Source organism: Podarcis erhardii, assembly GCF_964252035.2.
Source record: "Podarcis erhardii genome assembly, chromosome: 3".
Classification (NCBI taxonomy): domain Eukaryota; kingdom Metazoa; phylum Chordata; class Lepidosauria; order Squamata; family Lacertidae; genus Podarcis; species Podarcis erhardii.
The window spans coordinates 3,371,984-3,394,767 of NC_138507.1; the positions used below are offsets into that span (position 1 = coordinate 3,371,984).

Here is a 22,784-nt window from a genome sequence, read left to right on the forward strand (position 1 = left end):
TTTCTGCTTTGGATGATAAATTAGAAGTGGAAAAATCATTCCAATTCACTCAGACAGCATTGCTGAGGCTCACAGATATATTGGCATTGAATTAGACAACTCAATATTCTTTTCTTGTAGTTTTGCTGTGAGAAAAAGAGTATTTAATAATACATTTCAGTTGGAGCTCTGGAATGATTTCAGACAGTCAGAAAACAAAAGAGTACAAGTATGGTGATTTGCAAGCATACAAACTGCAACAGTAGCCTGGAGGAACTTGACAAGCATATAAATGTAGAAAGCAGAGCCCACTCAGTCGCTTAACTCACCTTGACACTTTGTCAGCCGGGACAGGGACACTCAGGGGTCATCCACACTTCCACTTGGGAAACCTGCTCTTTACTGCTGAATTGGAGCAAACATCAGTGGGGTTTTCCATGGACTGACGTTTGCTCTGAGTCAGCAAAGCGGTGGGACAAGCAGAATACCTCTCAGACCCCTGTTTTCTAGGCATGGAACTGGCAGAAGTGTGGATGAACCCTGAATCAGCTGAGGCTCCCTGCAGCTCATGGAGCAGGCTAGGTCAGGATGTGTGGCTCAAATTCCTGAGAGTAGCAGTGCTTTCCCCCCTGGGGGTACTCAAAGGCAAATAGTACTGGCACCCCCCCCAAATATTAAAAGTGTGACACTTACTGTAACCATTTCATGGTGAGGACCAACACCTTGTTTACTAAAAAGAAAGAAGGAAAAGAAAACACTGCAGAGTACCTTGGTTTAAGAACAGTCCTGTTAATGAATGATTCGGGCAACGCACTCTGCAAAACCAGAAGTAGTTGTTCCAGCTAGCAAACTTTGCACTGGAAGATGAATGGAAGCTGACCAGTGGAAGGGCACTGGTGGAGGGAAGCCTCATTGGGGAAAGCACACCTCGGTTTAAGAATGTTTTCGGTGTAAGAACGGGCTTCCGGAACGAATTAAGTTTATAAACGGAGGTACCACTGTAATTTGAAAAGTGGGATGGGCTTGTATCAGTTAAGTCTCCTGGGCTGTGTATTAATTCTTTGTGGAAAAGGTCAGTTTTCCTCAGAGTCCTGTTAAAAAACTTTTTAAATAATAGGGGGGAAAGTTTGCTTTTTAACTGAAGACAGCCTACTATTGAAAGTGCAAGTTACCAGCTTTGATGAGCTAGACTACATTTTAGCAGAATTTAAGATGAACTGAATGCTCAACTTTCAGTTCAGTCTTTTCTCACCTACAAAAATAGCCTAACCTTTTTAACCTAGGAAAACTTAGCTTGTTTTTTTAAAAAGGCTAAACTAGCCTTTTAAAAATCTAAACTCTCCCACTTGGAAGATCTGCATTGTGTGGAATTCTCTCTCTCTCTCTCTCTCTCTCTCTCTCTCTCTCTCACACACACACACACACACACACACACACACTCACTCACAAGGTTTTCTTACTGCTCCTCTCATAGGAGCCAACCCCTAGGGGCTGAGGCCTCTTCTGCCACCCCAATAAAATACTTGAGGGGGAAGCCCCCCCAAGTTGATGGCCATTGCCATTCACATGGTATGGGTGCGCCCTGTCATGTGATCAATTCTGCAGAGTGGGGCTTACCTGCCCCCCCAATATTTTATTCAAGTTGGCACCCCTGACTCCTCTAAAACTGGAGTTAAGTCTACTGTCTCTGCTAGGGTCATGCCAGTGGTGAACATACATTTTGGGGGGCCTGAAACGTGAACTGTTATGGAAGGCCCTTCACAACCAGCAACAAGGTCTGGGTAACCACTCTTATCTTCTTCAGTGGGATTGCTTTCAACAACCTTTACAACACCAGTGCTATTGATTCTCAGACTTTGGGATTGCTGAAATACATACAACCAGAGATTAATCAACGAGTTGTATGACTCAAATTGCACCTACTAGACCAAATTTTTTAAAGTAAATGTGGACTAAAGTTGCTTCTGGGGCTCCTCCAGGATTAGGGACCTGGAGGATCCACCCCTGTTCCCTGCGCTGTGTTGTACGAGGGCTACAAATGTGCTGAATTATTCTGGAATTAGGACTAGCATCACATGAATTCCCAAACACAGATTATGGTGATATCACACACACTTTTCTCTGCACATAACAGGAACTTGCAAGAAAGCCAGCCATGCAGACAGAACTTCATACAGGGGCGTAGGAAGGGGTGGGGGGTGGTGGTTCGCCCCAGGTGTTATCCCTGAGGGGGGTGACAAAATCCCCCGGGCGGATCACTGCTACACTGATAGCCCCCCAGGCGGATCACCACCCTGTCAATCACCCCGCCCCCAGGTGCACGGCATGTGTGCCACTCTGGGTGCCCAATCAGTTAGCTCCGCCGCTGACTTCATATACAGTCATACCTTGGTTCTCAAATGCTGTGATACTTGTACGTTTTGGCTCCCAAACACCGAAAACCCAGAAGTAAGTGTTCCAGTTTTCAAAAAAATTTTGGAAGCCGAAGACCCGACGTGGCTTCCGCTTGAGTGCAGGAAGCTCCTGAAGCCAATCGGAAGCTGCACCTTCGTTTTCAAGCAGTTTGGGGAATCGAATGGACTTCCAGAATGGATTACGTCTGAGAACCAAGGTATGACTGCACTTTAAGGATACATAGAGTGCAAAATTGTTACTGTGCTATGCCTGATGTACTAATGGGTTCAGTGCTATGATTGCTTTAAAAATGGTGGAAACATTTTGGATGAATTTGGCCTAGTTACAACTCTTTGAGAAAAAGAAAATTATATGTGTGCAGTAACAATAGTAGTAGTAGTAGCAGCAGATGTTCTTGCTGGAAAGTCATTATGCTTTTATCTTTTCTATGGGTTTTCTAATGCACTTTCTCCGTCATTGGGTGGGGTTATTGTACTGGGTGTTCAACTACTCTGTAACTATCCCTGAGACCCAGAAAATACATTGTATTTTCAAAGATTTGATCTGGTGACACCACATTCCACACTACATTCCATACCTTTCCCTTCCTGAGTTTTAAGAATACTCCTCCCCCCGCCTTACAAATTAATGTCAGAGGTGCTGCTAAACCAATGCTGGAGGCAGACACTTGGTTTGATTTATGAGTCTTAGGTTTGAATGGCAACACACAGCCATCAAGCTATAGGTGGTGCAGACAGACTCTTTCCACCATGTCTAGTCATGTACCATCTAGGTGTAAGACAATTATTCCAAAACACACTATTCTTTGCATGAGTTTCGCTTCCACAATACAGGCACCCCAAATCTATTCATTTTTGTTAATGATCAAATTGTTTGATGTTTAATACATCAATCTGAAATGTTACCACATTAGATGAGTGGTTCCCAACCTTTATGGTATGGTGAAAGCATTCAATATAACAGATTATGAATATTTTAAAAGTTTTAAGCTTGATAAAGCCCATTTTGGCTACCAAGAAATTTTGATAACATGAAACCCAAATTCAGATGAATTCACTTCCAAAAATTTACCTCCGAGGATCCTATCACATGACAGTTCAATTAGTTGTTGTCTGTACAAAAAAAACAACAACTAACTGAACTGTCATGTGATAGGATCCTCAGAGGTAAATTTTTGGAAGGTCTGTTTCTTCAGCAGAAAAGTAGTGGACAAATTTCTGATTAAGCAAGCATTAAATCAGCCTTGGCTGAACTGTTAACTAATGCTGCTGTCAAATCCAATCATATAATTCTCTCTTAACAATATACAACCAGTAAATTTTAAATTAACTTTCCATAGTTTTTCCCAGTCTTCCATTTGTGTATTATGTCCTATATCTTGTGTCCATTTGATCATTACAGATTTGACCTCTTCATCTTTAGTCTCCCATTCTAACAATAAATTATACATTTTCTTTAGAAATTTATCATCATCATCATCATCATCATCTACAATTTCTCTTTGGAATCTAGATATGGTGTAACCAAATCCTTTCTTGTTGTCTTCTTTGAAAACCTTATTTAACTGACGATGTTGCAGCCAATCATGAATGTGTTCTCTTATCTCCTGATAATCCTTAAGAAATGAGGCTTTTGATCTTAATTCTCTTGAGAGCTGGCAGCCCCATAACATCAAGAGGCTCCACCCATGGCATCTCTACATGCCACCCCTTGAGACCTGGCTTTGGGATGCTGGAGATCTGGCAACCCTAGGATCATCCTATTTATAACTTATTCCTCTAGCAGGAGCTATGCTTTCTTCCAGCAAGCTCAACAGGGCATACATAGCTATGCTGGCTGGGTCTGATGGGTCTGATGGGTGGTCGTATCCAACATCTGGAGAGCCACAGGTTCATTCCATGATGTTGTGTATAGTAGTATCACTGAGAGCCCCAATTCACCCACAGTCAGTGACTGGAAACCTGACAGTATAAAGTGCTATTCCATTTGGGTTTAAACTTTCTCAGTGGTTGGTAAGTACCCTGCAGTAGTAAACTTGGGTAGGGGATTAGAAGAAAAAATGGAAATGAGGTATTTATTTTATGTTGGGAAGGTATATTTTGTTTTGCTCTTCCTTTGTTAGTGTTTAAACTGCCAATTACAAAATTCTTGGAATTGTGAACAAAATATCAGAATCCATCTACATACAAACATCCCTTGATCTCCTCCTCCTCCTCCTCCTCCTCCTCCTCCTCCTCCTTCTTCTTCTTCTTCTTCTTCTTCTTCTTCTTCTTCTTCTTGTCATCTGTCTGTTTTTAGAGACAATGCAGTGTGTCTCTGAGGATGAAGACAAACCGCTGGGGAAGCACAGCACTGTGGCTGCGGAAACCACTATCTCCTAACTTCTGCCTCCCATAGTTTTTTCTGCTTAAAGAAAAGTAATAAACCACACTAACCTCCCTGTCCCCTTCCCCAATCTGGATGTTATATAGAAAAATAGTAACAGCATTTTTTCTTTTGGTATGGGTCATTCTGTCCAAGAATTTGGTATGTGTTCCTCATTAGATTCCAGTTGTGGCCTGTAACAGTTAGTGAGCCAAAGAAATGCTATAAAGAAAGTCCTGGATCTGCGCATGCAATAGCTCATGAAGGCAGCCAAGATCCTGCCATAAGGTCAAAGAGTAGGAGAGAGTCTTTTGAAACTCAATAATCTGTCAACTGTTCTAGCGGAGGGGTGAGGGAATCCAGAAACAGTGCTGCTCTAACTCCACACTGTCAGAAAGTAAAGAGAATTTCCTCAAATTCACCATGTGCAAAAATTGCAATGGATATGCTTCTTCTGTGTCAATTGTCAAGAAAAATAAATTGCAGCATTGCACTGGTTATATACCAACTGCCTTCTCATTAATGATCTCAGAGCTCATTTTTAGAATAACATGGAACACATGTATAGCTCCTACCCATGCTGTGCCTGTCAACGCGTTTAAGTCTTTGGTCCAAGTTGACCCATTTGCTTGTAATGTTAGCACACCACCGAATGATGGCCTAGATGGGTGCCCAGGTGATAATCTAAAGTTATACACAGGTGGGCTTATGCACATAGTAGGTGAATTGAAACAAGGACGGAATACTTTATTCGTGTATAAAGCACAGCCTTCAGAAGGGTAAATATACTTGCCATAGAGGAGGAGGTTCTCCAGTCACTTATGGACTCACTGTTAAGACCGTGTTCAGGGAAGAGAATCTTACTCAGCTACAAGTGATCATCAAAGAGAAAAAAGAAGATACTTGCCATAATCCAACACAGAGTGAGGCAAATTTAAGTTGTCGAAGCCACTATATTTTTGAAAGTTGCTGCTTTCCAGTGCACATTTAACTACGTTTGGGTTTTTCTTTCTCATCATGAAACCCAATGTTCCCACTACTCAGTTTACCTGTGGGTGTGGCTTAGCAGGCTCCCAACTGGCTCTGCTCCACCACGCTCAGTCTTTTTCTCTCTGTGCTTCATGGAAAAAGCAAATGACCCATACAGCCAATGGCTCCCAGCTTCAAGAAAAACCAAATGAACTGAATCTTTCCAAAAGGAAGATTTTACAGCCTGCATCTTTACATGCTCCTTTTCCTAAGGAAAACAAGTACTGTACCTTTCTTTTTAAGTTGTTTGGAACCTTTGCTTGTTTGTTTCACTGCCAACAGATGGAGACTTGTTGAAGGTAAACAGCGTTTCCGTGCGCTCTGGTTTCTGTCATGATGTCCCATTGCACCAGAAGTGGTTTCCACATGACCTGGAAAGCTGGCTGTGGACAAACGCTGGTTGCCTTGGCCTTAACCATCCAGGGGTCCTTTACCTTTACATTTTCACGAGGGAGTAGGAATTTCTCTCCAACATCCACATCACCTCATCAACCAATTCTTCCCTGTTGCTTAGGATCAGGTTCATGGAAGCCAATTCCCTTCTTTGCTGTTCTGAGGAAAATAAGCCTTTGCACCTGCTATTTAATGTTTAAAACTTTGATGTGCTTGGTAATGACACATTTAGCATTGCATATCTTTTTTGTCCCTAAGAGTCATTCAATGCTGCTTCACCTGCAGTTTCATGGTTTTTAATCATACACAGTTCTGTCATTTCGGAGTCAGGCTTTTAAAGGCCATGTATATTGCTAGGCAATCTCAACACAATGACAGTTAAATGCAATACTTCAACTCTTAGCTTCCAAAATGCATTCTGCATAATTCATAACATAGGAAAAGCTGGAACACTAGGAGAGCTGCTTCTGAATTCCAGTCAAAATGCCTTATGCATCTTTCATCCCTGTGAAGCAGCATGGACCTAGAATTATAATAATAATGCTTTACACTGATATGGCTCTTTGTTTTGAGTATGGAAAGCATTTTTCAGCAACCATAAATTGTTAACTCTCAGCAAACCCTTGTGGGGGGTTTTCAGTGTTATTTTAAAAAGCCTTTAAAAAAATAACAGCAAATCAAAAATTCTGCAAGCACATAATCAACTGCTTAAGAGGGATTCTAGATGGACAGTTATAACGGAGCTACATTTGAAGCTTGTATTAACTAGATAGTAACAGTGAAATAAATACACTTAGGCACAAGCTCCCACCAGTCAATAATATTGAGTTCACTAAGAACAAGTGGGAACTTCCGCTTGCCAACACCATGATAAGTAGCATGTGTTGTATGACACTTAGCTATTATGTGTAACAAATCAGTGTACACACAGGGACTCCAAATCAGTAGTGCTAATTCTTCTGAGCCAGACAAAACATTCAGTGGGTGTTAAAGTGTTAGTGACATAAATAGAAGATTGTCTAACGAACTGATCTTCAAAACACGCTGCTGGCATTATGCCCATTCTCTTCACAAGTTCTTAGCATGGGCAAAGTGCTTTAAGGATTATGCTATCAAGGGGTCCGGTGAGCCAACATTCCCTTACATTATTCTTCCCTAACAAAACTTCCCTAACATTATTCTGGCAGTATGATGTTAAGCTAATTGCACCATCTTATTTTATTTTTAATTACAAGCATTAGAATAACAATGATAATTGCTGGCTGGCTATGTCTGTCAGACTTTGGTAACTATGGAGCAGTGTGGTAAGAGGTTTGAGAAGATATGGCTTCCCTACCTGAACAGTTTTGTAGAAGAGGGGATTTCAACAGGTGCAGAGATTTCTCCCCCCACATCTTTTTAACACCTATGATTTTTGCTTTCCAGTGTTCCTCCATAGCATCCTGCTTAAGAAAATGAACCATTATTTTATGCCATATTGTAGAAGCCTCTTCTAATACATCCATTTATCCATTTTACAATTAAAGAGCTGCCATTCTTTTAAGACATGAAATTTGAGACATATCACAATTTACTGTCTCTCTGATCAGATTCTCACACTAGACTGGGCTGTATATCTTCATGACACACAAATCCAGAGCCAGCTACACATGGAATTAATAGTACTGCTGTATTCAGCCTTAACCCCACCCCATTTTTTTCATACACGTATTTTGACAGAAAAAAAACAATCTTTACATAATCAATCCACATTTTCTTCAACTTCCCTCCCCTCCTTTCTGCAGTTCCTTATTTTGTATCTTTTTCCTACTGCGTAACCAATTTGTATCTAATTATTAACTTCCCATTATATTCCCTTTAAATTATCTTTACTGCACGAGTTTATAACAATCCTGCTAATGTTTTAAGTTGCTTACAATGTATATTCAATACAATATCTGATCAGATTCTCACACTAGACTGGGCTGTATATCTTGATGATATACAAATAAAGAACCTCCTACACACAGAAGTCATAGTACCACTGTATTCTGCCTTGGTCAGACAACATCTGGAGTACTGTGGTGAGTTCTGGGTGCCACACTTTAAGAAGAATATTGACAAGCTGGAACATGTGCAGAAGAGATGATCAAGGGTCTGGAAACCAAGCCATATGAGGCTGAGGGAGTTTAGTATGTTTAGCCTACAAAAGAGGAGATGGAGAGGAGATATGAGAGCCATCTTCAAATATCTCAAGAGCTATCACATGGAAGAGGGAGCAAGTTTGTTTTCTCCTGCTCCAGAGGCTAGGACCCGAACTAACCTATCAAGTTACATGAAAGGAGATTCCGACTAAGCATCAGTAAGACCTTTCTGACAGTAAGAAGGTAAGAGCTGTTCAACAGTGGAATGGTCTCCCTCAGGAGATTGTGGACTTTCTTTGCTTAGAGGTCTTTAAGCAGCAGTTGGTTGGCCATCTGTCATGGATGCTTTAGTTGAGATTCCTGCATTGGACTAGATGACTCTCAGGGTCCCTTCCAGCTGTACAGTTCTATCATTCTATGACAAGCAGGTCTGAACAAGCTTTTCGGTTCCTCTCTCCAACTTCAGCTCTCACCTTCTGCTCTTTTTATTCTAAGGAAGGTTCAGAACACTCTGAACAAAATCGCAATTTGTCCAGTAATAGGGCTGGCCATCTCCAGAAAGGCAGATCAAGTAGCCTCATAATAGTGATTCTGGTAGAACACTAAACCACAGGCTTGGCTATGCTTAGCTTAAGTGAAAATTTGTTCACTTAAAAACTGGTGAGACTTGATCTTGACTTTCCTAAGCTATAGTGCATATAGTTTATGGCTCAGTGTTGTTGCCAAAAAATCCACAGGAGTTTGACCAGGCAGCTTAGCTGAACCATTGTAGATACATAAAGATTACAGTACCTCTGATTTAAAACCATGGTAGCCTTTCAGTGGCTTTTGTTTTACTTACGAAGTGTATGCATGAGGAGAAATAAAAACAGTTGGCTTTATTGAGTAATGAACTGTGCAGTCTCCTACATCTCTAGTAAAGGTAAAGGTACCCCTGCCCGTACGGGCCAGTCGTGTCCGACTCTAGGGTTGTGCACCCATCTCACTTAAGAGGCCAGGGGCCAGCGCTGTCTGGAGACACTTCAGGGTCATGTGGCCAGTGTGACGAAGCTGCTCTGGCGAGCCAGCACCAGCGCAGCACAGGGAAACGCCGTTTACCTTCCCGCTATAAAGCGGTACCTATTTATCTACTTGCACTTAAGAGTGCTTTCGAACTGCTAGGTGGGCAGGAGCTGGGACCGAACGACGGGAGCTCACCCCGTTGTGGGGATTCGAACCGCCAACCATACGATCGGCAAGTCCTAGGCGCTGAGGTTTTACCCACAGCGCCACCCGCGTCCCCCTCAGTGGCGTAGCATGGGGGTGCAGGGGGGGCCGGCCGCACCGGGCGCAACATCTGGGGGTTAGGGTTAGGGGGCGCAAATCCATGGGTTAGGGGGCGCAAATTACTTGCCTTGCCCCGGGTGCTGACAACCCACGCTACGCCACTGGTCCCCCTACATCTCTACTCAAAGGTAAACACCACAGTGTGCAGTGGGACTTACTCCCAGTAAAGTGTGTACAGGATTACAGCTAAGATTGTCCCCCACACTCTTAAAAGCTCAAGTCAAAATAACAAAGACTGCATGGTGTAGTGGTAAAAGTGTTGAACCAAGACCCGGGAGACAGCAACAATCCCCAGCGTTATCTGTGCCTGATTCCCTCAGAGGCTGGGTGCTGTCAGTTGGCCCAGAATTGCGTGAGATGTAATGCCCAACTGGAGCAGGCCTGGGTATTTTCTGTGGTTGCCTCCACTGGAAGGTTTTTTATAACACAGTCGACCCTTCCCTGCCACTGCCCTTATGGCAAAATTGTCTTGGGTGAGCCCCTGAGTGTCATGAACTGTGGACCTCATTACAGCTAGAACAGGCAAGATGTCTGGCTGGAACTGGAAGGACACAGACCCCTAAACATTTTGTGAATCTTTGTACTTTTGTCCATTTACTGTATTCCCCCCCCCTCCCCCGATTTCAACTATAAAATGGTGGTTTTCTTGAGTCAAAATGACAGTACAGTACTCCTAAACATTTTTTTAAAGAAAAAAAGCACTGGCTAGAACTGTGTCCGGAGAGCGCCACCACAGCACCATCCTGTTTTTCAATGCCACTTGTGGCAGTTTAATTCGGGATTCCCTCTCTTAGTGCTGGGGGCTCCGCACGTTTGCCCCACCGCTTTCCCCCAGGAAAACCCGCTCTTCACTGCTGAATGGGACTCAGCGTCCCATTCAACATCCAGTTTCGGGTTTTCAGCGAAATGACATTTGCTCCAATTCAGCGGCGAAAAGGGGGTTTCCCTGGAGAAAGGCGCGGGGGGTAAGCGGAAAGCTGCTCGGCCCCGGGCTTTCTGAAGCAGCCCCCTCGGGCAGCTTCCCTGCGCCTCCCCTGCCCTAGACTGTGGCGCTGTCAGAGAAAAAGGCAGGCTATAAAGAAACATATAACAATATAATATACTGTACTACTAAATTGCTGCTGAAGAATAACTCAGAGGTGGTTTACTGTTTCCTTGAGATGCCCGAGTTGGCTTTCCCAGAGCTGCAACCCAAAATGGTTTGCCAAATCTCAGGCAGAGGGAGGGAGATGCGGGTTCAGATTCTGCCAGCTGCACAGCATTGCTCGGAGCGAAGAGGCTGCAGGAGGAGCCCCGCGTTTGCAAAAGGCACATTCTTGCTGCGGGAGACCAAATGGAAGCAACGCAGCCTTCTCAGGTCCCTTCTCCCCCTCCCCCAAGCAGCCCCACACCTTTCTCCCACCCCGCTGTCAAGGGGGAGGCGCGCGTCGTTGCACGCGGGCCTTTTATTTTCCTCCACCGATTCCCCCGGACCCACAACCTGCTGGGGCCGCTGCGTGGACGAACCTGAAGTGCCGAGTTGCGCGGCCTCCGTTTCCCGCGCACCTCTTTGGGCGCATCTGAAGAGGCGGCGCCGCGGCTGCGCACGGAGCGGCGGGCGGCGTCTGGTTGCCGTAGCAACGAGCGGAGGCCGCCGCCGGCGCGCGCTGATGTCTCTGCCGGAGCCCGTGAGGAGGCGGCTGAGCTCCTTCAGCCGGACCGTCTTCACGGACAACAACCGGACCGGACCCGGGAGCAGCGCCGCCGACAACGTGCCGGGTGAGTGACGGGCGAGGGCGCCGCAGGGGCCAGCTACAAAGATGGCGGCGGCGGCGCCGTCACGTGGTCGGCTGCCAGGAGTCGAGATGGAAGGGCGCTGGGCGGCGGGGAGGCAGCGCAGAAGCCTGGGCAGTTGCAGTTGCAGTTGCAGTTGCAGTGGAGATTGCAGGGGTTTGCCGTGAATGCAAGATCAGGGGCTTCTCCCAGACCCTTTGGGTGGGTGGGTGGGTGGGTGATGGCCGTGTTTCTATAAAGAAGCACTATTGTCTTATTTTCCTTAAAAAGCCCAAGGAATGCCTAATAAATACCTTATTATTCATTTGTTAACTGCTGCTACATTAATAATTGCCAGGTTTTGGAGGACTCAATATAAATCTCTTTGAAGCTTGCCTGTCGTAGATATGGGACTCCATAAGAGCACCATACTGGAAAGATAAACACAAGCTTTTATACAACGTGGCCGCCTTTTATTGGATATGCACGGCTTCCATCCACCAGCAACACAGGGAAGGTTGTGGAATGACACTTTCATCTGACTATACATCCAATGAACCTCAGCTGGGATTGCTTTTGTTACATTTTCACTTTTTGTGATGGCTCTGCGCACCAACCTGCAGCTGTTATTGTTGCTGTTACTATTTTTTCTCTACTTTATATCTAATTCATTTGTATCTGAAAATCAATAAAACACACCAAAGAAGAAGCAGCTCCTAGTGGAAATGGGTTCTTCATTTCAGGCCACTGTCCACTTCAACTCTGCAAAAATGTGTGGCTTTCTCAGGAGCTTTTGTAAAAGCGGGTACAACTTGTGTAATTTTGAATGTTACTAGCATGAGGCATATATTATGCTTTTAAAAATTCAATCGCATCCAAATGTTTATTTAATTTTTTCTGAATCACAGAATCATAGAGATGTAAGGAACACCGATGGTCCTCTCCTCCAACCACTTGCAATGCAGGAATCTCATGTCAAATTCTTTAATGAACCCAGGGGATGGGACAGTATGGTGTAAATGAAAGCTGAAAAGAAACAAGGCAGATGTCAGGAAGTAGTATTTTAGACACTACGAAAACATGAAATAGCTTGCAAGACGTTTGCTGAGGCAAGAACTCCAGAATCAATTGAGAAATAATGGCTGATTTCCTGAAGGAACTGAAAAAGATTTCTATAAGTCATAGAATTGGAAGGAACTCTGAGGATCTTCTATTCCAGACATAGGCAAACTCAGCCCTCCAGATGTTTTGGGACTACAACTCCCATCATCCCTAGCTAACAGGACCAGTGGTCAGGGATGGTGGGAATTGTAGTCTCAAAACATCTGGAGGGCCGACTTTGCCTGTGCCTGATCTAGTCCAACCCCCTACAATGGAAGAATCTCAACTAAAGCATCCCTGACAGATGGCCATCCAACATCTGCTTGAAAACCTCCAAGGAAGGAGAGTCCACCACCTTCCGTGGGAGTCTGTTCCACTGATGGAACAGCTCTTACTGTCAGAAAGTTCTTCCTGATGTTGAGCTGGAATCTCTTTTCTTGTAACTCGAGGCCATTTGTTCCAGTCTACCCTCCAGAGCCGGGGGAAAAAGCTTGCTCCATCTTTCATGTGACAGCCTTGTGATATTTGAATATGGCTCTCAGTCACCTCTTATCCAGGCTAAACATACCAAAATCCCTCAACTGTTCCTCATAAGTCTTGCTTTTCAGACCCTTGATCATCTTGGCCACCCTCCTCTGCACACATTCCAGCTTGTCAATATGCTCCTTAAATTGTGGTACCTAGAACTGTACACAGTACTCGATATGTGGTTTGAACAAGATAGAATAGAGTGGTACCATTATTTCCTTTAAAAAAATATTTTATTGAAACTTTTCAGCAATAAAAACAGATTAATCTAAATAAAAAACAAAACAACATAAAACAAAAAAAGAAAGAATGGATTATTTGGGCTTAGAAGTTCAAGCATGTCTCTTAGAACTCTGCTTTTTTCAGAAGCATCTCTTTCATCTGAAACCTATGGATATTTTACTTCAAAGTAACTGTGCATAAAGATGTAGCCTTCAACATATAGAAGGGAAAATGTCTGAAGTGGCTGGTGGGTTCTTTCCTCTGTCTCTCCAGATAATGAAATCGTCTCCAGTTTGCCCTTGCAGATGTCCCTCTATTTCAACCTCTGCTTTTTCCCATTTTGGTGGGTCAGCAGTATAGTGATGCTGCAGCTGAAGGTGAGCTCAGAAGACAATTGGTACTCTTATAATCCTGTTGCATCTGCTATTGTTCTGTGCACACTCTGCAAGAGAGAGACTAGTAATTGTGCATCTACATACCTGGTAATAGCCGTACTTCTATAATAAGATTGATAATGTTCTGAGTGTGTTTATTTAAATAATTTTGTACCCCACTCTTCAGGCAAAAAAAGCTCCCAAAGCAGTTTGCATATCAGTGCAAACAAGGCAGTTCTAATGTTTACAGTCTAAAGAACAATCACACAAAGGAAAAATAGATAAGGAGGGAGGATGAAATAAGTGGTGGCCAAACTTTTTTCAAAGAGGGCCAGATTTGATGAAGTGAAGGGCCGCGAGGGCCGACCAGAGAGCCAACCAAAGTTGTTGAACTTTGTAAACAAGGAAATAAACTGCTACAGGAGCTGGATTAAACCAACCAGCGGGACAGATTAGGCCCCCAAACCGGACTTTGGACATGCCTGATAAGCAAACTCTGTTATAGGTTCCTAGTTATAAGTTCTTCTAATGACCAGCCAGAGTGGAAAAGTTCAAGGAGATGAGGAGAAAACAGTTAATGGTCTCAGTTGCGTTGATGGAGTGACACTCCATCTCTTTCATCTCCTCCTCTGCTGCAACCTGGTGTAATGACTGCTGCCAGTCAGGTGACAGTTGATGAGAGGGAGGGGCCTGACTTCTCAGCAGAGATGGCTCTCCATTACTTCTCTCCCTCCCCTGCTGTAACCTAATGAAATGGGTGTGGTCAAGTGACACCTGCAAACAGGTTTATAACATAAGCAGGCAAGTTTTTTGGGGGGGAAACACAGTTAGATTCTCAGTATAGTATGGATTCCAAGAATATGACAGTCAATTGGCCAATGGTAGTACAGGCATACCTCAGAGATATTGTGGGTTCAGTTCCAGACTACTGCCCTAAAGCAAATATTGCAATAAAGTGAGTCACACAAAGTTTTTGATTTCCCGGTGCATAAAAAAATTACGTTCACACTATACTGTAGTCTGTTAAGTGTGCAATAGTAGTATATCTAAAAAAGCAATGTACATACCTTCAGAGTCGTCTTTCCCATTGGGCTTACTGGTGCGTTGCACCAGGGTGCCGGCCTCTCAGGGGCGCCCCAGCGAGTGGGGGAGCTGTGCAGCTTTGCTGGTTGCCTCCCCTTTCCCTCTGCACACCCGCCAGCTGCGCCCCATCATTTTAAATAAAATGACACATTCTACTCATGCAGCTTCCTTCCCAGGCCCTCGCAGGAGGAGAGCGATCCCCGCAGAGGCTTAGGATGGAAGCTGCGCCCTGCCAACTATATGGCTGTCGGGCGTGCAGCTTCCTTCCCAGGCCCCCGCAGAGGCTTGGGAAAAGGTTGACAACTCTGGGAAATGGGGGTGGGGCGCCAGAGGGATCTTTGCACCACGGCAGCAGATATGCTTAAGACGGCCCTGCAGCCTTAATTAATGTGACGCAGAGACCCAAAGGGAGCACATGCTGTTGGAAAAATGGTGCCAGTAGACTTGTTTGATGCAGGGTTGCCACAAACCTTCAATTTGTAAAAAACACAATTATCTGTGAAGTGCAGTAATGCGAAGCACAACAAAACGAGGTATGTCTGTATTTAATTTTTTGTCATTTCTCAATTCTAGTATCCAGTCTTACCAGACTACTACAAGTTCATCTTGGTGACAGTCATTATATTAACCTCTCTGATTGAAATGATCCGCTTGTACCTAGGATACATGGGGAATTTGCAGGAAAAGGTAAGTTTGCCTCACACCCATGAGGAATTCAGTAGCAGTTATCTCAGACTAATAGATTTTTAATATTGAATAACCTTTCTGAGGTTACAGCCTTCCCCCAACAAATTTAGTAGCTGGACTCAGTCCTGAAGATAAGATACCACACAGACATGCTGGTTAGACTCATACATGGTTTTTTTGTAGACACTTGTATGGAGGAGCTTCTGTAGCACAGTGGCCAAGACAAAGTGTGAAAGCCGGGAAGCAGCTCAGTAGGTACTCTGAGGGAACCACTGCTCTCTAGCCTAAGTTCCTACCCTCTTCTGGAATATTTTTAAATGGAATATTTTAAAAGTCTCTTAAGTGGCGCACAATGGTAAAACAAAAATGCAACATACTGTAAAACCAATAAGCAGTAATATAAAAGCATTTAAAAAAATAAAAGAGGAATTGATGCATTCAAACACCTAAAACAGGTCTAGTCTTAATGGGTCAGGGAAAGCAACATGGAGTAATGAATGCTATTGGCCACACAGGGCCGTTGTAAGAGTTGTAAAACAGTATGTGAAGCACTTTGAGTATTTGAAATACACTACAGAAATGTTAAGTATTAAAAAAACACAGTGCTAGTATTAGTAAATGCCATTCTGGAATGAAATGTAAAAAAACAACAACCTGGGATATAATGTGGATCTGGAAGGAAATGGAACTGATGTGTATCTGTCTAACAAAGAATAAGGTTAAGACTTTGGGGCTGCACTTTTCCTATGCACGTTTACCTAGGAATAATCCCATTAAATACAGTGAGATTTACTTATGAATAAACAAGCACAGAAACGCATGGTGGATCAGTCTAACATGCTGTCTGCAATTCCAACATTCTAAAATTCTATTCAGTGCTTAATCTGATTAAGGTTTTAGCCTAGCAGTTGCATGGATTAGTAAGAAAGGAAAGAAATGCTCCTGAGTATGTGCAGAGCGGGTTTTCCTAGATACTGAAAAAATGTTACACACAAGATGCTTAAGCATGTTGATTTCAGGTGCTTAAGCAAAGTAGACAGCATGGTGGTCAGAGGCACTTACTTGACCTCCATGCAGGTGAGGCACTGCTGCTTATTGAGAGGAGCGAGACAGTGGCAAGGTCAGAACACTGCAAATGCAGTGACCAATTCAGTCCAGTGTGTTTCCACCCAACACCCTCCCTGCCCCATCCCTGTATGCAGCAGCATCTCACCTACCAGGAGCTCAGGTAGGCAGCTCTGCCCCACCATGCTATTTGCTTCCGTGTTTAAGTCTGTATTGGATTAAGGGGCGTACCTAGGGGTTGGTTAGGTGGGCCCCGCCAAGGGCTCAGGCCCAGGGGGGCACAAAAACCACACCTCTCTGCTCTGACTGAGAGTGGCTAGGAGCCTGTCTGTCCCTCTGCACGCTCTCCAAGCTGCTCTTCCGCTGCTCTGGGCAACTGGGCGAGGGACACAGGGATGGCGGGGAGGAGGGCAATACAGCTCCTTGCCAAGGGCGCAAGGAAGCCTGTGTACACCTCTGACTGGATTATGCGCTACATGTTTAGGATTGGGGTGCTAGTGGGTTTCTCCACCCCCCACTTCCTTCTCCTAATCATGGTCTCTTCATTCTGACTTTCGTTGCCTGTGTAAATCCTACCTCTTTATCCTGAAAAATGCTGTAAGGTCAGAACCTGCTGCTGCAACTGTGACCCTATTTCCTACCAATGTAGGGGGAGACAGATGACAATGTGAGCAATACAATTTGTCCTCTGCTGTTGCCCAGGGCAGCTAAAGGCAATGCTTCCTGTTGAAGAGACACAAGCTAGCAATTTGCATCCACTCCCTCGCTTCCCCCGGCTGTCCCCAGTCCTGTTTGTATTCTGTTCCCCCTGTCAGCGAAATGACATCTGGCTGAGATGTCAGAGTGAAAAGTCTGGTGGGGTTGGGTCTGAGTGAAAAGTCACTCCGTTGGCAGGGTTCTCTTGAAAGCTGCAGCAACAACAACAGAAGTAGAAAATCCGCAGAAGTCAAAAAGCTGTTTAATGAAATCTCTGTGGCTCTTAGTTTCTCAGTGTTCACACTTTGGACACAGGTGTTAGAAAGTCTGACCAATAAATTTTCTACTGCTGAGTCATAGTGCCAGGAGGTTAGTATATTGATACAAACCCCCCCCCCCTTATTTTTTTGCCTTTAATAGGTTCCTGAACTAGCCGGCTTTTGGCTCCTGAGTCTCCTTTTACAACTGCCCTTAATTCTCTTCCTGCTTTTAAATGGAGGTCTGAAAATCCAGCCCTTGGAGCGAGCAGTCAATACCGTCTTTGTAGTCTTCCTTGTCTTCCAGGTTGTTACTGCATTCATTGCCCTCAGAAGAATGGTGAACCAACTGGCAACTCGCTTCCGTCTTCATGAGTTTGACCAGCTAGATCGTCATTTCCGCTCTGATAACCTAAGCTGGCATAAAATGAGAGTGGAGGCTCCATGGGATATGAGGCCACGTGTGGAGGAAATTCGCTCAACAAGTTCTAGTTGGACATCTGCTGTGAGGGCTTGATGCAGCCACCTGCCCATCTTCCTTGGTTCCTGTTGCCTTAATTATTTGGGTTTCTGAGAATCTGAACTTGTTCCAGTTAACAAAAAAGCTACTCTTCTGCTAGGAACCTGTAAGATGAGCATTACCGCCAGTGTCTTCACTGTGATCCAATTCTGTTGTGATAAAAAATACTAACACATGGGAAAATGTGAAAAATGTAAAACCTGCATGTATTTTGCAGGCATGATTCATGAGGTTAGCTTTCTACACAATCTTGCCAATTTTATCTTGTGTAATCCACATGGATGCGCCTTCCCCTGTAACGCTTTAGCATGTATTCCTCTTTAGACATTTTTCAGTGAAGGAAAAATGTTATATCAGCAGTAGCCCTCAGAGTCACAGTTGTTTTGGACTTCTAAAAGTCTTTATGTTTTTATACTTTGTTTAATTTTTAAATGTGTTTTCTTAATATTTCAATAACTGTTGCAAAGGAATATTTTGTAAAAATAAATTGGTGTTAATATATTCTATTTAAATATTTTACTGCAATTGGCTATGGCAAGTTAGCATTCCCCATTGAATGATACTTTGCAAGTGATAGCCATAGCTCTTCCAATGTGTATTGCTCCTCTATGACCTTCTTTCTATAACCCAAAATAGAATTGCCAGATGGATTTATCTGAAGGAGAGTTTCATTTTGAGATAGTTCCATGATTACTGTGCATAGGAAGATAAAGCCATGAAAGTGTGCAAGATCCACAGATACTACATTACAATCTACATCCAAGGCTAAAGGTTTCAACAGTAGTGGCCCAGACCTTGAAACTGCAGGAGGAAGACTGAAGCCGTTCCCCACTTCCGCTCTCAACTTTATTTGAATATTAAGGCTTGTATCAATTCTACTGGATCCAGCTTCTGTCCAGGCCCATTGGAAAAGTAGAGTATGTGTGTCCTTCATTCTCTCTTAGAAAGAAGTGACCGGAGGGGATGGTGCTTATGGCACTTGCTCCAGAATACAAATTTACCCATAAATATATTAGTGGGGTAGGGAAGCTTTTAATGTTTAATAGATTAATGTCTTTTAATAATCTGTTGGAAGCCTCCCAAAGTGGCTGGGGAAACCCAGCCAGATGGGTGGGGGTATAAATAAAATAATAATAATATTGCCAATATATTTCACTTCTGGCAACCAATGTGCCCCTTTGGTTTCAGATAGCACATGGGTAAAAGGCAAAGGTAAAGGACCCTTGACAGTTAAGTCCAGTCGCGAACGACTCTGCGGTTGCGGCGCTCATCTCGCTTTACTGGCCGAGGGAGCCACGTTTGTCCGCAGACAGTTTTTCCGGGTCATGTGGCCAGCATGACTAAGCCGCTTCTGGCGAAACCAAAGCAGCGCACGGAAACGCCGTTTACCTTCCCACCGGAGCAGTACCTATTTATCTACTTGAACTTTTTGGCATGCTTTCGAACTGCTAGGTTGGCAAGAGCAGGGACCAAGCAAAGGGAGCTCACCCCATTGCGGGGATTCGAACCGCCAACCTTCTGATCGGCAACCCCAAGAGGCTCAGTGGTCACTACAGTGTCACCTGCGTCCCTAGTACATGGGTAGACGAGTCTAAATAGCCCGGGACACAAATTTCCACAGCCCTCCAGCAGCTATGGTGGCTCATTTACCAGAAGTAATTCATTTAGCATTAAGTCTGGAAGTGTATACTTGATTCTGACCAAACTAAGCCTCCTAGAGCAAAAACTTCCAAGGAGGCTGAGTTTGGGGAGAATCAAGTATACTCTTTCAGACTTAATCATAATATGTTACTTATGATAAATGAAACCACCATTAGGCCTGATTCTGCTGTCAGTGCCCGGCATGCCAAGGGACCTACAAGCTACATTGGCCCCATGAGGCACTGGGGTGAAATTGAGTCAGCTCCCTGGCTTTTTAGAGTCTTCTACCCATGTACTACCTGAAACCAAAGGGGCGCATTAGTTGTAAGATGGGGATTTTTTGTGTGCTCTCCTACCCATATACTGGGACGCGGGTGGCACTGTAGGTTAAACCACAGAGCCTAGGACTTGCCGATCAGAAGGTTGGCAGTTCGAATCCCCGCGACGGGGTGACTCCTGTTGCTTGGTCCCTGCTCCTGCCAACCTAGCAGTTCAAAAGCACGTCAGAGTGCAAGTAGATAAATAGGTACCGCTCCGGTGGGAAGGTAAACTGCGTTTCCGTACGCTTCTCTGGTTCGCCAGAAGCGGCTTAGTCATGCTGGCCACATGACCTGGAAGCTGCACACCGGCTCCCTCAGTCTATAGAGCAAGATGAGCGCCACAACCCCAGAGTCGGTCACAACTGACCTAACGGTCAGGGGTCCCTTTACCTTTACCTTTACCCATATACTACACAATTCCATCCATCTCAAAAGTGTTTCCTCCCACTCTCAGCTTTACATGATGGAATAGTGATCCAACAGTGCAACACAGTTTAAGAAACGCTGTTACAAGCCTGTAAAATGTGTATTTTGTGACACCACCACTGGCTCTAAGGATACCGCTCTCTCAGGGCCTGCTTTGCAGTGGTAACCATGAAATCATTGCAGCTGCTCAGAAATGCACTGCCGGTAAAGTCTTGTGGAAAGGGAGGTTCAGTGCTGCCCTGTCTCTCCTGCTCTCTTGCATACCCACAGTTCTGGGTAGGTGTCAGGGAGAGAGTCCACGTTCCCAGAGAGATCACCAAATAACTTGCTCAGATGCTTGTGTTTCTAGAATTGCTTTTAATTATAAAGCTTTAGACTTCATAATTAGGGTTCATTAAATGCTTGACATTTGTCCACCTTGCATTTATTGTTTTAGATTAATTTAGCAGAGCAGAGCTGGCACCTATTTACATTTTCCAGCTTTTTCAAGACAAATTTACATAAGAAATACCTAATTCTATGCAATTAGCATGCCTGTGATATACCTAGGTTTTGTTTTATGACAGTACTGGTGGTCTTGTACAGATTCAAATAGTGCTATATTCTGTGCAAGGATGCCAACAGGGCTCTTTCAGGTCTTTTCTTCCTCTTAAATAGATAATGATGTGGTTAGTTCATTTATTTATTTTTACCCCCAGGGAATGTATTTATTTTATTCCACATAGTTGTTATGAGATTCTAGTCAGGAGATTAGCATTATGGGGGGAAAGTTTCAGAAGATAGTGTTTTATTGGTATGGCACATTTACAGGCTGATTTTCTATTCTCTCTTATCAATAACAGCAATCTTCAAGGGACATAGCCTTTTATTGGAAAATGCTGAATTTCTCTCCAGCTGATGAGAAAAATGCAATGCTGTGAAGGTTTGATGCTAACCTCTGGCGTGTCTTAGTGTTTTGGACTATCAGCTTGGATGAAAAAGCATAAAGGGATGTAGCAAACCTCTTAGAGGAGGTGAAATGCACACTAGGGGCTTGACTGGGGATGCAAAATGGACAAAATTAAAGGGAGGAGTAAAGAAAATTACAAGAAAGAGTGAAAAGAAGGCACAAAAAAAGGTTAGTTTGGTAGCAGTCAGAATAAGTCAAATGCAACAGAATTGAACCTGCATCGTGTATGTAAAAGACTGAAATGAAGAAAAGCCCTGGATTACTTTGTTCTTCAATATTGAATCCTACCTCCCCAAGTGGAATAGAGCATGAAATATGACAGAGATAAGCCAAGATTGAAAACAGCCATAAAATATATTTAAAACAGAATCCTTGAAAGGGTTATGAAGTTTTCTGGAAAAGTAAATTGAAACTGAAATTACACTGGACAAAACTTAGTAAGTCCCAGGGTACAGTCCCAGAGGGAAGTCTTTCTAGAAGGGAAGACCCATTAAACTTAGCACCTTACTTCAGAGGGAACTATGTTTAGGACCAAGTTGCTAACCACGTGAATATGACCTATGTAAATCATGGGATAAATTGATTTTTGTTTTTGCTTTTAGTATATGTTTCCATTGTTTGCTAAGGTCACACATTTGATGTACTATGTGCTCATTTTGCTTGTAAAAAATTAATTTTATAGTTAGTATTTTGACCTGGTTTTGTCGAATGACAAAATACCAACTAAGGAATGTAGGAGATACAAGGCACATTGTAATGAGAGGGCAGACATTATGCTCCGAGTTCCAGAACCTAAACATGTCTCACCTGCTCATCCTGTGCTTCAACACCTTTAGAACTGGTGCCTACAGGCCATTTTTTCTAGACAGTTCCTCCCACACCAATGAATGAATGAATGAATGTAGACACAGTTCTGTCCAGGCCAGCATCCTGATGGAGATGCAAAGTGACTCCTGTCCAGCCATCTGATTATTCAATGGGAGTAAAGACTCCCATCTCTGCATGCATCCGCTGAGGAGGGGTGCTCTTTCTCTGTGTACCTGTGTTTGTGAGAGTATGGGATGGCCACAGCTACTTTTGGCCACACCCACTGCAAGCATCTGGCCCCTGAAAGGTTGGCCAATGATGAATGTGGTCCTTGGACTAAAAATGGTTCACCACTCCTGCGTTAGAGGGAAAGGAAGTGTATAGGTAGGTAAAGTAAGGTAAGGGATCCCTGGATGGTTAAGTCCAGTTGAATTCAACTACGGGTTGCATCACTCACCTCTGCTTTCAGGCTGAGATAGCCAGCGTTTGTCTGCAGACAGCTTTTCTGGGTTATGTGGCGAGCATGACTAAACTGCTTCTGGTGCATGGAGCACCGTGACTGAAGCCAGAGCGCACGGAAATGCCGTTTACCTTTCTGGCGCAGTAGTACCTATTTATCTACTTGCACAGGTATGCTTTTGAGCTGCTAGGTTGGCAGGAGCTGGGAAAAAGCATCCGTCACACAGATTCGAACTGCTGACCTTCTGATTGGCAAGCTCAAGAGGTA

At 43.9% G+C, this 22,784-nt stretch overlaps 1 protein-coding gene and 1 long non-coding RNA gene across 2 annotated transcripts; both read left to right on the plus strand.

Moving 5' to 3' along the window:
- Positions 1-772: 772 nt before the first annotated feature.
- LOC309338500 lies at positions 773-10,360 on the plus strand. The gene is made up of 3 exons (XR_014154942.1): positions 773-971; positions 8,190-8,546; positions 9,952-10,360. It is a non-coding gene; the product is annotated as an uncharacterized lncRNA (long non-coding RNA).
- An 848-nt stretch (positions 10,361-11,208) lies between these two features.
- TMEM17 (transmembrane protein 17) lies at positions 11,209-18,415 on the plus strand. The gene is made up of 4 exons (XM_081855729.1): positions 11,209-11,387; positions 13,506-13,609; positions 15,263-15,376; positions 17,558-18,415. Exons 1-4 carry the CDS (start codon positions 11,279-11,281, stop codon positions 17,909-17,911), a joined length of 681 nt encoding a protein of 226 aa, XP_081711855.1. The 5' UTR covers positions 11,209-11,278; the 3' UTR covers positions 17,912-18,415.
- The last annotated feature ends 4,369 nt before the right edge of the window (positions 18,416-22,784 follow it).